Genomic DNA, 15,549 nt, shown 5'->3' with positions numbered 1-15,549 from the left:
TGTCCAAGCTCCAGAGAATAAAATTTCCCGAGCAGAATCGGTCACATTTTCTGACCTCTAAGTTTGCCGACGGATAATATCCATTCCTTTTTCTCAGTTTCTAAGACTTCGTCGTTTCTGTAGTAATGACTCTGATTTTCACCACAAATCAGAGTCAATGTGCCAGTTCTTCGATAAACGTGGTTACCCTGTTTCCGTCGTTCAAGCGGGTTACCACCGCGCTCAACTTATTGATCGACATTCAGCACTACAAACGTCGCATAAGGAAGATTCCGACCGCATTCCATTCACTCTCACGTTTCACCCTCACAACCACTCAGTTAAATCCATCATTCTTAAAAACTTCAAATTACTTCAAAACGATCCAGAGACAAGCACTATCTTTTCGCAGCCTCCGCTCATTTCATTCAAACGCGACAAAAACTTAGGCAATTTTCTGGTCAGAAGTTCTTTTCAGACTAATGAGCAACCAGGCACTTTTAAATGCGCTCGTGCACGATGCAAAACGTTTCCTTTCATTCACAACACTGATAAAATATCGGGACCTAAACGATCCATTAAGATCACCAATCACTTCACGTGCACCTCCGCTAATGTAATCTATTGCATAACTTGCACTTATTGCAAAAAGATATACATCGGCGAAACAGGCAGAAGACTAGGTGACCGATTCCAAGAACACCTTCGAGACGTGGAAAAGAATGACAAGGACACATCTAAACCAGTCGCTAGACATTTTAATTTACCTCATCATTCTAAGCAACATATGGCAATCTGCGGTCTTTCCTTGCACTTAGGTGGCACGGAAAGCCGTAAAAATCTTGAACAAAAGCTCATCTTTCAAACCGGCAGCCTCAATCCCACAGGGATCAATGAACGCTATTCATTCCACTAATTTATTCATGTTTTTCTCGTTGCCATGCACCCACCAATAACGTAGCTCCATTTTCTGCCTTTAAAAGCACACACAACCCACAATTCCTCTATTCGCTCCGACGAAGGGCTAACGCTCGAAACGTCAGCTTTTGTAATCATTACGGTGGCCAATTTACCATTTCAACTTTGTTGATATATCCAAATTATTTCGTTACTCCCACCGACGCAGCCCCAAACAGTTTCTTTCGAAACTATCAGCCTTTTTTCTGTAATAATTAGTGCGCGGTAGTGGAATATTAAGCTTATTTTCAGAGTCCCTGAGGTCATAAGCAGAGTCACGCCACGTAAACTTTGAATATAGATACCTTGGAGCTAGCCCGTGCAGACATCTAAACATCATGGTGGCTTTATGGATTTCCTGCTGGCGTGCAAGATTTTTCCACCCTAAAAACTCGAGTAGTTCAGTTGCATCAGCATCATAGTTAGAGAAAGTCAACACACGGGCTGCTCTATTCTGCAATTTCTGCAGTTTGTCTCGTAGCGTTTTCCCACAGCTACCCCAAACAATGTCACAGTAATCAAAGTGAGGTTTTACTAAAGCTTGGTAGATGAGATGTAAGGTTGATGCTGGGATCAGGTGCCTAATTCGCTTTAGGGCCCCGATACCAGAGGCGATCTTTTTCGTTAGTTTTTCGATGTGACTATGCCAATCGAGTTTATCGTCTATTATTACACCGAGCGATTTTGTAGCTGTAACCTGGCTCACTTGAGTATTGTTCATTCTAATTGTTGGTGAAGCTGTGAGATTATTCAGTCTCTGCCTCGACCCTATTAGCATGAATTCGGTTTTAGTCATGTTCAACGTGAGTTTGTTCGCTTGTAGCCAGTTGAAGACGTTTTCTAGGTCTTCATTTAGACAAAGCTGAACGTTCTCAAGATTGCTTCCCGCATATGTGAGGTGCGTGTCATCGGCATACATTCTCGGTTTACAATTTGATAAGCAATTTGGAAGATCGTTGATATATAATAAGAACAATAATGGACCGAGGATGGTCCCTTGAGGGACGCCGCAAGTCAACGAGTAGCTACTGGATAGCGACCCGTTGACAGAGCATTTTTGTGTTCGGTTTTCCAAATATGACTGAAACCATCTGAAAGATTTTCCATGTATACCATAATAGTTTAGTTTCGGTAGAAGGATCTGATGATCAACAGTGTCAAAAGCTTTTTTCAAATCTAGAAAAATGACTCCATTGATTTTCTCGTTATCAATATTATATGCCCAAGAATCTGTCGCTTCCAACAAAGCTGTTACAGTTGAATGATTAGCACGAAACCCTGATTGGTTTTGACATAAAATATCGTGCTCTTCCAAATAGGCATATAACTGTTCATAAACTATCCTTTCAAACACCTTCGCCATTATTGGAATCACCGATATTGGGCGGTAATTGTTAGCATCACCGCGGTCACCCTGTTTATAAAGAGGGGTAATCCTTGCATATTTCCAGTCGTCTGGGAACGTCCCTTGGCTAATAGATTGATTGAAAATATCACATATCGGCACACAAATAAGATCAGCACATTCCCTGATAGACCTAGCTGATATTTTGTCAAGGCCTGTTGCCTTTGACTTGTCTAGTTTATTTAAAAGTGAAAATACTTTAGTTGGATTGGTGGGTTGGAGCTTAAACCGTTTATCTGTTGCGGTAAGATATCTCTATCACAATTTATCTCACTGGCAAGTTTTGGACCAATATTAGCAAAGTGGTTATTGAATTCGTTTGATAGCTCCAACGGATTAGTTATCGTTAATCCGTTCACTTTTAGTGACGCCACTGGCGTTTTCCCAGATTTTCGAGAAGTTAGCTCGTTTATAGTCTGCCAGGTCTTTCGGGAGTCGCTGGTTTGCTTATTAAAACTATTTTGGTAATAGTAACTATTTTGGTGCCTACTGTTGCTTTCTTGACAGCTGGATTACATCCCATGTTGTAGAAAACGAAGGCGATGGCTTCTTAAAAGAAAACAATTTTTTTATGAGCGTTTGACCTCAAAACCTTTTATCACTTAAGGACGTTTTTCACCGTGTTTACATAGCCTCATCTAAACACTCGGGGAGTTAAGAGAATTCGATAAAGTTAAGCAAAAACCCGAGATGCTTTGAAGTTTTGAATAGCATTTCAGAATTCTCCGAACCACCCTACTAACTCACAAAGAAAATTTGTTTAAACAATCACGAGCTTCTTTAGTTAGTTGATCGTTTCCTTTGTTCTCGTGATTCAGGGGTGATCTTGTTAGGAGAAGTTACATGTTAGTCACTTTTTTAAGCGTCAAAGAGTTAATATGGGAGATGAGCTCTTGCAGATATCAGCTATATGCTGCTGAGGTTGTTTTTCTTTGTTTTTGTTGTTGTTGTTTTTGTTTTTTTACGCTACCCGAGTTGCTTAGGGCCCAAATACCACCAGAAAACTTTTAAATGATTCATCACCAAGATGATTTTCTAGTGAGCGTTATCCAAACAAAGTCATAAAAATATATTAGAATGGAAATGAATGTGAAAGCGATCCTCACAGTAACGAGCAGTACTTAAGTAGTATAGTAGTGAAAATAAGGCCTGAAAAAAATACAGGCCTGTACGGGATTTGAACCCATGACCTCTGCGATACCAGTGCAGAGCTCTACCAACTGAACCAACAAGCTGACTGGGAGCTGGTTCTTAAACTACTGTGCGCATATGTGATTTTCACATATTCAGTCATAGCCACGTTTGGATTCAGTTTACCATCTCAGGGCTGCGAGAGTACGTGTCGCGAGATTTCGAGACCAAACACAAGTCTTTGTGAAACATAACTAAATCGATGCCAGATTGCTTTCGACTCTCTATTAACGCTTTACACCCTCCCTCTAGTATTCGTACTCTCATGAAGAATTTTTTTGAAAATCAAGAGCTTCTTATGGTTAAGCTAAAAATTGTTCAATTCTTCCCGCTAAAAGCGGAGTAGAGTATGTAAATTGCTTCTCTAAAAGTTATTTTTGTTAAGTACGTACTAGCCCATTTTCGTTATATAAAAATTCAAACGTTGCTCAGAGGCTAGGAGGGATTAAAACAAAAGAAATAATTTCTTTATTCCTCAACCTTGGTCAAGCCAAGTTTGAATCTTAATATATTGAAAATGGCCTATTTAAGCAGACTGCAACTACAGTACAGTTCCTTCGGAATGATTTTCAAAGCTTTACAAATCGACGAATGATCATGAAAAAAAAGCGATCTGCCAGCCTTTTTTCTAGCGGTAACTTCTTTCATCAATCCTTCAGTTAGCGAAAAAACAAAATAACAATTATAATAATTCGGGAAATTAGGTGGTTTTTAATTGTTAAAATCAACATTTTTTTATTATAAGGGTGTACTGTCTTAACGTACAGCCGTTCTGCATTACAAATCATTAATTTTGTCTCGACAAGATCGACAAAAAAAAAAACCTTCCATCAAAACAATGTACCAAAAGGACCACGTCGCAACCTGAAAAAAATATAAAATCCACAAAATATTAGTGAAGGGGGGGAAACACAATTGCTTACGGACTCTTTCCTGTCTCAAACTGGTTTCATAATTTTTTATTTCAAAGCAGATATCTTTGATGATCAAGGCGCGTCGTGGAGCGCAGTACTCGGCCGAGAGCGTTTCAGTGGACGCAACGAATCACATTAGCAAGTAAGGTTCAGTGTTTCAAAGGCGTATAGCTTTTTCGGTAAAGCTCAGAAAAAGTTGTAAATCAACAGGTAACCCGTACTAGAACACTCCTTCCTTTTCTTTTTTTTTTTTTTTTTTTTTCAATATATATGTTTTTTTTTCGTTTCACAGATTTAATGAACGTTTCAATTTTTTCCTCGCATAATTGCCGTGACAGCGGTTTTCTTATGCTTTTTTTTTTTTTGATAATTTACGGGGAAATTGGAGCTGCTGACCAGAACTGATACACTTGCGAATGCCTTTCGTTTGACCGCTGTGTTGTTTCAGTACGCCGGCAATCCTCTTTCGCTGGCGCACCGAAACACCCACGCAAGAGGACTGATCCAAATCACATCACAAGTTTTTTGCGTTTCTGTCCTACTAAATCAGGTATCCATTATTAGTATTATTTTACAACCATTGCAATCTGATTGACCAATCAATCAATCCTACTAAATCAGGTATCCATTATTAGTATTATTTTACAACCGTCGCAATCTGATTGACCAAATTGCGGTTTTCGATAAGAGTACAGACAATGCTGCTTGGGTCAACGTGTCATGCAACGTGTCACGCACTGAAAGAACCGTTTTATTTCACGTCGACATTGTAGTAAAAAACAAATCGACAGTGGTTTAGCGTGGTCTGCACTCTTATCAACAGCCATTCGTTAACGCATTGTCAAAACACACGAGGCGCAGCCGAGTTAGTCAGCGCAACATTTTGACCATTTTGATGACAAAAATCTTCCCTTTAGGACAAATATTGGACCAAAGTATGCTTGGATATATGTGGAGAACTTCTACCTGATGAGTTTGAGTATTCTCATTTCCTATATGCTGGAAAATGTAAGGATGTTTTAGGGATAAGTTACATGTCAGTCGCTTTCGGGAGTTGAAGAGTTACAAAGACCAAGCAATATTTTGCTATCTTAAATCAGCGATAAAAACGTTATGAATAATGTTCTACCAGTCCTATAACTCAAGAGCAACAAGCTGTCAAATAGGTCAAACCGGGGGAAAAAGGGCCTGGGGACAAAGTTGGGGCTGCCTGTGGTGTAAGTGACATGAAAGCGACAAAGAGGATGTTACCTCGTTCCCATGGTGAGGCGAACGAATCCTTTCACTGGTGTATTTAGAGGGTGAAAGGTAATATTCTCTCTTCACTAGAGTTAATCCATACCTAGCTGCATTGTTCAAGATGACAAGTCGCTGAGCATCGCGTGTCTGTAAAAAATTCATAGTTGCTTCTGTCAACATAATGCATGGTCTTATTCAAAAGCACACAGTGTATCCAATTTTGCCTTCACTACTCAACCGAACACACAAAGAGTTGATATCTGGGCGGGTTGACCAGCCAAGCCACCGTTTATCTAGCGCCGAATCGATATGCTAACAGAAGTCTTTTACAATTAAAGTGAACTAAATGCACTAAAGCCGGACACGAAAACCCCCAAAAACCAGCAGGTGGAAAAAACGGGGAACGTGTACCCACGACCAAGGCAGCGGTGCCACCCTTGGAGTTTTAGGGTATCATATGAATGATACTTTTACATAGTTACTTAAGGTATTATGCAAGTAACGCTCTAAATTTATACAAAAGACAAAAACGAGAATGAAGAGCTACACACACGGTGAAGGCTGACCGTAGAATGTCTTGCCCTACTAACGACCTCTGCTTGCAAACCACGATCCCATAACTCCCCGCGTACCTCGCAGCCACCCCCAGTCCTCTAAAACGTGCCGGCAAAATATTAATTTATGCTAATTAGGATTACCACAAATTACATTTTTCGACAGTAGTCCCCAGCTCCTTCCAGGCCCTTACAGATTTGCCTGCGGTATAAGAGCGCTGAAAAATATTAAAATTGAAAGTATATATATATATTTTGATTAGTAAACTGCTTAAAAAAAATAACAGCTTATTTACTATGACAATGCAAAGGAGAAATTAAAGCGGAAAGATACCCGCATTTAAATCTAACTGCACTTTATTATCTTTATTTTAAGCAATTGTTTTAGAACTTTATACGACAACAGCTTGAAACTGTAGGATGCTGTCTTGGCATCAATGAGTCTCACATATAAAGGAGAAAACCTGCCGCATCCCACGTATTTATAAGTACCCTGTTCCACAAGAGAAATGGCTGATAGTTCAGTAAAGAAACTGTTAGGGGCTGCGTCGGTGGGGGTAACGAAATAATTTGGATATATCAACAAAGTTGAAATGGTAAATTGGCCACCGTAACGATTGCAAAAGCTGACGTTTCGCGCGTTAGCCCTTCGTCGGAGCGAAGATGAAGAGAAAGATGATTCAAAACTTTTGTCACGGCAAGAACTGAAAAGATTACTGATACCTTGGGATCTACATAATTTGCCGAATTAAACGGTAACTGAGTTCTTTTAAAGAAAAAATATTCCTTGAATTCCACGATGCACCGATCTAACCTGCTAAAATATTTGTGCAAGAAAAAATTTTGTTTTTAAATCGCCCGCGATCCTCCAATGACTGTGAGATGCTCATTGTCTTTTGCTGCCTTCCCAAATTTTCATGGCAAGAACTGAAAACATAATGTACTACTGGCTGTAAGCCAGACATCACAAAAGGTAAGAACTCAAGTGTGTATCGAGTGCAAATGTCGAACTTATAAGACATGCACTTCGAAAAAAAAACTAAGTTACTAACGTCGGGTCAAAATATTGTGTTAAGATCGGAATTCAATTGTTACACTCACTCATTCATTCATCGCGACACATATATATGTGGCTTCGCCTCTTGAAGGAGACAGTAGCCACAAAAAATAATCATAGAATACCTAAGGCCAACTTGTGGATTAAAATGATCTGAAAATGAAACTTGTTTGTGAATTTTGAAGCAAAACTCGCCTTGGAAAGATTTAAGTGATTGAAAAAACTTAAAAAAAGTCTCGATTTTTCTTTTGGCCTCACCTCGTGACTTTGCTCGAAAGCTTCCAGGAAGTCACAATGAAAGCCAGAATGATGGTAACTATCTAACTCCGCAGAATGTTAAATGCATACCTCATGCAGGTGGTCTACAAAAATAGTGCCAAATATTATCCAGCGTTTATCAAATTTATGAAATTTGGAGGCTCCGATCTAAATCTTGCTTCGCCAGCACAAGCCAAATGACATTATTTTCCATCCCTATGTCAAATTCCGCCTCACAGTCTCTCAACAAATATTTGCAATGTCTTTTCCCGCTTGCATCTGTTTTGAATTTTGATCATTGATGGTGGCCTGTAACTCATGCTCACTAGGTTATTCTTGTTTCCCCTTTTTTTTAATTTTCGTGGTCAACATCGACTAAACTGCGTGGTCTGATGTTTTAAACCCTATTCAATGTTCCTCTTGGCATTTTGTGCTCGCTTTGAAAGACGTTCCCTTCCAGAAAAGGCTAGGTTGCGCTACCCGATGATGCTTTTACATGCGAATGAATAAGAAAAAGGAATAGCGCCTTCTTTACCTTCACGTCGAGCAATGTACTCATCTGGGGTCTCGTCCATCATTGGCTGTAGATCTTTTTATAAGGAAAGGAGAACTTTTAAGTTTTGAAGCCATAAACAAACAAACAAATAAACCAAAAACAAAAGAGCCTCGCATATCTGCACAATGGTAAGTAATACGCGCGTGTGAGAGGAGGTACAAAAATGTTCTAAACTCTCTTCTTCTTCCGCACTCCTCCGATTAATATATATAACCCACACCATCCTTTCTTCGTTTTATTTTACCTAGACGTCGGCGTATGTATGCTTCCGGGTTCTCGTCCATCCTCGGCCCTGTTTGCAAGAATTAATTAGAAATATTCGAGTAGCAATAATGATAATGAGGATAATAATAACAATAATTATACGTGTCAGGGTAAAAGGAAAAATTTTGATTTAAAAAAAAATACATTTCTCTGCAAATAATTCATCGGCAAAGTTATACAGATGTCGACCAAGAGAATATGAACTGATGTCGATGCTATGCAAGAGGTATAGTTGTCAGCGAAGCAGGCCGCCCTTGGAACAAACGAAACTAAAAAACACGCGCGAGAAAGCGATACACTTAAACACGCGTGACAGCTCCCTCGTGCTTGCCGTTGATTGAGTGCTCGGTAAAAACAAAAATAATACTGAATAAAAAAAAAACCTTTAAACTATCTGTGCCGCTGGGTCACAACGTAACTTCAGCTTTTGAATGCTACTATGTTTCAGAACATAGTATTTGAAGAACACCAGTATAAGCAACGGACAGGGGGGACAAGGGATCGAAGACTAGATGGGGAGGGGCGGTAAGAGGGTGGAATTGTGCCATAGGGGTCCTGAAACCCCGACAAAATCTCGACATTTCTCTCCTGTATTTTGCTACCCTTCGAGACAATGTGTGATAAACTATTACATTTCCATCTCATGCAGCTACACCTGGTATTTTTAGAAATAATGTAAAGCTTGCAATTTCAACTAGTTGCTTAGGGCATTTTAAGTGATAGTAACAATGGGGCGTTTTCTCGCGTCGTTTTTAAATATCTCTCACGGATTTTCAGAAAGGGTGTCTCGGTTTCTCACAAGTAGTCTGGGATTTTTACTTGTCGCCACCTTAAAATTGCAATACAATAATGATGTTATAATTTACAGATATACAAGAAAGGAAACGTTGAAAGCTATCCTTATTTAAAGAGAACGCTCCTTGTAATACTCAGAAAGTCGTCTTGTTACAATCGGCTTTTTCTATATGGTTTCGATAACTCACTAATGAAACTAACGAAAAAAAGTGATTAAATAAAATTGCAACACCCGGTTTGAATTCCAAACAGATATCTTCTGTCAGATTCTTGTAGCCCTCTGGGGATAGGGGGGGAGGTACAAGGGAAGTTTTAGTGGGGGGGCAGGCCGCTGAAGCCCTCTTTAGCTCCGCCATTATCTTGCAAGGGAAAAAAAAAAGAGAAAAAGAATTGAAAATGACCGTGGAGCGGTCGAAACGTTGTTCATATTTTTTTATCGCTCGTTTTTATCACTAAACAAGAAAGAGAGACAGAAACATCGCAAAATCCACTTTTTTTGCGGTGGTCGCACCAGACAAATGGGTTTTTACCAAAACTACACTAATGGGAAGATATGTCATTGATATCGCCGCCTTAGGGGTTTTTTTGGTATTTTGCTTTGCAATCTTAGAATTTTAGTATTGTTGACCCAGCCGGCTTTTCTGAGATCTCCAGGTTGCGTTTATTTTCAAATAACGTAGACATCCCTTGAATAAAAGTTCTTTATTTCCTACTGTGATTTTGTCCAGATATGTTTTCCATGATATGACAGTTCAATGACTAAAAGAACAAATTTTCCCCATTTGCTAAAATTTAAAACCCTCTAGATATTTAGACAGAATACTTAGAACTAGATTTCGTAACGGTTCAAGCAGACCGCGCACTTTCGACATTCGTATCCTACTCCAGATTTGCGTGCCCCTGGAAAGAAAACCCGATTAAGAGAGGGGGTGAGAATTTATTAACGGTCACGTACTTATTCAGGACCATAATTTGAGTTAACCCTCGGGGCATTATTCTGCTCCTGCTCTGGATGGGATTACAAGATTTTAATCTTGTATTACAAGGAGACAAAGAAGCAAAGAGAAAAGCAAAGAGATCTTCCAAACTATAGAGACCTTCCACTGATTTACAATTCAGTCGAAGGTATCTTTGTTTCTCATCGTCGATTCCTACATCCCTCTTAAAAGGCCTCAAGTATGAAAGATAATGAAATGATTAGGGTTGGTAAAGAAACATTGCTGTATGCTGCAACCATTAGAAATATCATTGAATTAACATCCACTCTTGTAGCCCTTTGATAAGGTGAATCCTTCATGGAAATCCAGCAAGTCGCATAGACTGTGTGAATTAGAATACCAAGCAATCCATAACGGAGCGCGCTGTTTAGTTATCAGTTCAGTAGCAGGCACGGCTGCCATTGTTTTCCTTTTTAGGATTTATCACAGGCGGCCCAAGCTCTCTTTGAGAACCCCACAAGGGAACACAATTTGCATATCGATTTATAAGGATTTGTATGGGATTTTCTACAAGATATCCATAGAGATAGTTAAAAGTGAAAATATTATAATATATAAAAATGGCTCACCTTATTCCCTACGTGTGTTGCTTGCTCCCGGTGTCGTTATTTTACCGATTTCACTCGATTTAAGCGGTTTTTTTTAATCCTGGTTTTCTCTTCTTAAAGAGAAGACTTTAAGAAGACTTTGAGAAGACTTGGCTCTTTAAGAAGAGAAAACCAGGATTAAAAAAAACCGCTTAAATCAAGTGAAATCAGTAAAATAACGACACCAGGAGCTAGCAACACTCGTAAGGAATAAGGTAAGCCATTTCTATCTAATATTTTCACTTTTAACTATCTCTATGGATATCTTGTAGAAAATCCCATACAAATCCTTATAAATCGATATGCAAATTGTGTTCCTTGTGGGGTTCTCAAAGAGAGTTTGGGCCGCCTGTGGATTTATCAGCTGAGATGAGGCAGGCGCGACGTGAGCGTTAAAGGCGAGTAACACGCAAGAGGGGCAGGACGCGGCGCGCTCCTCGCGCCCACTCGGCGTTAGCCCGTGACAGGCTCTCAGTTGGTGGCAACGAGCGAAAACGGGAGCGCAGAAAAAAGACGACCAAGCGGACGCTCTGTCGCATTTTTCTTTGCGTTTCCTCTAATTTCGCGAACGCCACATTTTGCGTTTTCGCACATTCTCGATTTGCTCGTCTCCTCTCATGAGAACTTTGAACACGCCTATCACCTGCATCCTGTTAACTGAAATAGAAATGCAGATCCTTTCCTTAAACTGTGATTCTCATACCCATTTTTAATGTTCTTAGCCGTTACAGGTCTACAAGGATACACGATGAGTTTTCGTAGACAAAACATAAAGTGTAATCTATGTATCGATGACCTCCATCGGTCACAGCTGGGAGTGGAAAGTCTAATACCGGTAATTAGAGTATCTATGGCCGGTCAGAACAAATGTTGAGGTCCTCTTAGATGTCATGTACTGAATAAGCTGGAATAAGTTCTGGTTAAGACACATAAAATCCTTTGAACCCTAACACTAGTAAGCATATTCTCCATACTGTTCTCTGAACATTTCCTAAAGTGCTGACAAGGAGAATTTGTTTAATAATCAAGAGCTTCTTCAGTTGGTGATCATTTCCTTTATTCTCTTGACCAGCATGTTTGATTCACTCTTTGACAACAAAGGGTCACCTGTACAACCGCTACACTCATTTCAAAAGTCTACCATTATCAAAAGTCTTAAGGATTATTTTCCTGATCATTAACTGATAGATATGCCCCCAAAAATCCCTTCTGGAATGCAAATTGTGCACAGCAACTTCCTTATAAACTAAGTAAATTTCACTCATGCCAGTCTGTTTTAAATATTCAAGATTCACTTGATGTCTATTCAGAGAGGATATTTTTCACATAAGAAGGTTAATAACCATTGGAAAAGATCCTATACTCTAACCAAAAATTACACCTTCATTTCTTCCTGAGTGTCTCAATCATCTCCATCACTTGGAATACAGTTTCATGAGCCAGGGCTTTTGCATAAACTGTTATCAGTTTTGAAGCTGAAACAAAATCCAGTGTACTAAAGATGGAGTCCCACAGTGCAAACCCAAGGGTGGAAGGAACAAAGCCACGACCATATTCCACCATCCATGTTCCAGCTGAAAATTGCACGGCTGCAACCTCACCACAGCCGTGAAACACAAGATCCCCTGGACCATAAACTTGACTTTTAAGGGTGCCGTCTTTCCACTGATGTAGAGAGCCAGCTAGTACTGTGTCGGAAATGTTTGCCCAGTAGAGGCCTCAAATAATAAAAGTACAATAACTCATCTTATTACATAGTTGGCAGCACCAGTGGGAAATATATAGCAAATCCTGCACTCTAATTGGCTACCCAAGTGGGCAAGATGGGCTTGGGATTGCCTGCTTTAATCCTGTGCTAGAAAAAAAGTGCATGGAGCTAATTTACAAAGTTTGCAATTTTTGTACAATGATGGCGATGAAGTCCCAAAATATTAGCCTTGTTCTTCTTTTGCATTTTTTGATGGACCTCACCTTTGCCTCAGTCCATAAAAATGTGAAAAAAGAACTTGGCCAATATCCAGCCATTTTGACCTCACAACTTGAACTACTTGCAGAATAAGACCGAGGCTCGAAGAGCGAAATATATTTCAAGATTCTTAAAGCACTGTTCATTTTTACAGTTTCTATACATGCGTCCAATGCGATACTCAAGACATGATGTCTTGTTCTGCAAGTACTGTTCAAGTTATTCAAATGCATTCTAGCCTCAGCAACTACTATTTCTTTAAGTTGATCTCACAAGCTTAGTCAATGATGCATGCGTCATCATCATGCACATCCGGGTCCTTTTAACTCCTAGTGATGCAGAAAAGCCTCTTTGTTGTTCTCAGGAAGTATTGTTAACATTTACTAACTAAAGGAATGTTTTAATACCACGATTCCACGAGATAACCCTTTACAAACCAACATTGGTACACACATTCTCCATAGTATACATCTGCTAAGCACTGAAGAGGACAATTTCTCCAAAAATAAAGAGCTTCCTAAGTAGGTGATTGTTTCTTATATATCTTGTTGCCTGGTTAGCTCAAGTGGTAGAGGTTTGGACTTCTGTACGGGAGGTCAAGGGTTTGGGTCCCAGACCGGACCAACACTCAGGGTCTTAAAAGAACCGAGGAGAATATCATGCTACCTTTCTACTGTATATATAAAGAAATGGATAGAAATTCTAGTCTTCTCAGAGAAGGATGAAAAACAATATAGACCCCATCTCCTGCATCTTCATTGTACTGGTTAGCAGGGGATGTTTAAAGAACCCACACGCTTATCACAAAGAGTAGGGAATGGTGTTGTGGCCTGGCCTGTTTACTGAAATTGGGGGCATCTATTAAAAATTGGTCTTCACAAAAAATTGTAAAATGCTGCAAGCAGTCTGTTAAGTCCCTCACAAAACATTGTAAATGTGTATTTGATCATAATGTTAATTTGTGCAATTATTAATATATTCTCATGACCTTATTGTTTGATTCAATGGTGATACATTAATGAGAAATGGGTGTAAGTCACTCTTAAGGCTGAGAGGATTCAGGTAATATGAGATCAACACTTTTATTCCAAGTGAACGTAGATGTATTGATTAGAACTTTACTATCACTTTACTAACAGAGTTGTCATCCTGAACCCTTAAACTCACACAAGTGATTAACATACAACCTCTCCCTGGAGTATCCTATACCATCCAGCAAACGGGAAATGAGAATATTCAAACTTATCAGGTGAAAGTTGTTATCTTGATCTAACACCAAATTCTCATGCTAATTGGAAAGGAAATGTGTAACAGCTAGGGAAGATAACTAACAGTCTGAGATCTTGTGAGTTATAGGGCTAAAAGATATCAAATATGTTCTGTCAAGCGTCCAGCATTACAAACACAGTTAAGCATTGTATTTCATCACAAGGTATTATGGTTACCATATTGATTTTCCACATGATTGTCAGGGATTGTAATTGTCGTGCTCGCTAGTGAAAATGCTTTCTAATTCTTGTTTCACCACAAAATTTTACTTTGGATATATCTGGTTACACTCCTGATGAAGGACCTACATCTCATTTGTTTTGGGGAGCAAGCTAATGAATCAGGGTTCGAAGGATCAGAACAAAATCAGTGGAATAAACCAATTTGTTGTTGCTATCAGTTACCTTGAGTTTTGTTTTAAACTCAACCAACCTGCTCCACTTCAAACAACCCTCAGTGTCTTGTCTGTGCAGCTTCACACATTCAAATTTTGCATTAGATAACTTGCTAATGAAAATGGTGTAACTTAGCCATAACGTCAAAGAAAATGCTGCTCCTTACGTTAAACTATACCTGAGTGTCCTTGTGTGTCAATAGCTGTACCAAAGAATAGCACGTATTCTGTCAGAGAAGCATGCAATAAATACATTGATCCCATCCAGCCTCCAGCATTCACAAATTGCCATTGTCTTGTCTCTTCAGGTAGGACGTGACCTGGGTACTTTTTTTCCAGTTCTAGAGCTATCTTTGTGAACATGACATGAATGCTTTGACCTAGGAAAAAAATATTTATATTTTCATGAAACTACAAAAGAGAAAGATCACCCTTGAAAGCCAATTATATGGCAAAATTGTCCTTCGTGTACAAAATATAGGAATTTTCCTTTTTATTATCATGTCTTTACACCTTCTGATGCTATGGTATCCCTTTTTAATGCTCTAAGATTTGCCACGCATGGTTACCAGTTACCGGCTGAGGGGGGGTAGGTGGTTATGGTGCAAACGTGATTGTTTTTTCAACCCCAAATCAGCACAAGAGAAAGAGAGGTATAAACCAAAATATATTTTGTTTTCAGTGAATTGTTGCGCACCATTATTCTTGGCTTCATGGCACGCAATTATGCATGCCCTGTAACAAAAACAGGTAAAACTTTAAAAAGCCAGATATATAAATCGGTTTGCATTCTAATAGAGGGAAGGTACGAAAATAGAAGTAGAAAAATGGCATGTTTTGTTTGAATAAGGTCAGGATTTGGCGAACCGGAAAGAAAACCTTGACCAAGAATTCCGTGGAGTACCGCACCGGAACAATTATACAGGCCGCAAACTCACCTTTTCCTGCATGGCGCTTGGCTATCTTGGAAACCTCTTCAGGCGTGAAAAGATAACTTTTAGTTTGTAGCCAGTAATTAATCCCAATAATAGCAAAGCCGAAGAGAATTAGATAAGAGAGCAGAGACATCGTGGAAAGAGTTTCCCTGTCGACGACCTGTTTCCTTCGAATCGCGTGACACTTCGCCCGCGATCAATCAGCAGTTACTCACTCACCCCAGTTTACCA

The 15,549-nt window shown here is 39.4% G+C and overlaps 1 protein-coding gene and 1 long non-coding RNA gene across 4 annotated transcripts; both read right to left on the bottom strand.

Moving 5' to 3' along the window:
- Window positions 1-4,223: 4,223 nt before the first annotated feature.
- Window positions 4,224-10,764, bottom strand: LOC148732065 (uncharacterized). 3 transcript variants are annotated; one of them, XR_015999809.1, is made up of 6 exons: window positions 10,737-10,764; window positions 8,355-8,402; window positions 8,090-8,143; window positions 6,394-6,457; window positions 5,789-5,832; window positions 4,224-4,396 (listed from the first exon to the last, which is right to left on the bottom strand). It is a non-coding gene; the product is annotated as an uncharacterized LOC148732065 (long non-coding RNA). The 3 variants fall into 3 exon arrangements; XR_015999810.1 differs by lacking the exon at window positions 10,737-10,764 and having other exon boundaries at window positions 5,698-5,832; window positions 8,355-8,790; XR_015999808.1 differs by lacking the exon at window positions 10,737-10,764 and having other exon boundaries at window positions 8,355-8,773.
- A 679-nt stretch (window positions 10,765-11,443) lies between these two features.
- Window positions 11,444-15,504, bottom strand: LOC111327052 (sigma non-opioid intracellular receptor 1). Its single transcript, XM_022931140.2, has 3 exons — window positions 15,322-15,504; window positions 14,563-14,763; window positions 11,444-12,472 (listed from the first exon to the last, which is right to left on the bottom strand). The coding sequence occupies exons 1-3, from the start codon at window positions 15,449-15,451 to the stop codon at window positions 12,138-12,140; spliced, it is 666 nt and encodes a 221-aa protein (XP_022786875.2). The 5' UTR covers window positions 15,452-15,504; the 3' UTR covers window positions 11,444-12,137.
- Between the last annotated feature and the right edge of the window lie 45 nt (window positions 15,505-15,549).

Source organism: Stylophora pistillata, chromosome 4, assembly GCF_964205215.1.
Source record: "Stylophora pistillata chromosome 4, jaStyPist1.2, whole genome shotgun sequence".
Taxonomy (NCBI): domain Eukaryota; kingdom Metazoa; phylum Cnidaria; class Anthozoa; order Scleractinia; family Pocilloporidae; genus Stylophora; species Stylophora pistillata.
Note: the sequence above shows the minus strand (reverse complement) of the source record. Positions and strands in the feature narration are given on the sequence as shown.

Coding starts and splice junctions, on each gene's coding strand:
- LOC111327052 (XM_022931140.2), bottom strand. CDS start 15,451: ATGTCTCTGCTCTCTTATCTAATTCTCTTCGGCTTTGCTATTATTGGG. Junction 14,764..15,321: donor CAAGCGCCATGCAGGAAAAG/GTGAGTTTGCGG, acceptor TTTTTTTCCTAG/GTCAAAGCATTCATGTCATG. Junction 12,473..14,562: donor TGACACACAAGGACACTCAG/GTATAGTTTAAC, acceptor TTATTATTTGAG/GCCTCTACTGGGCAAACATT.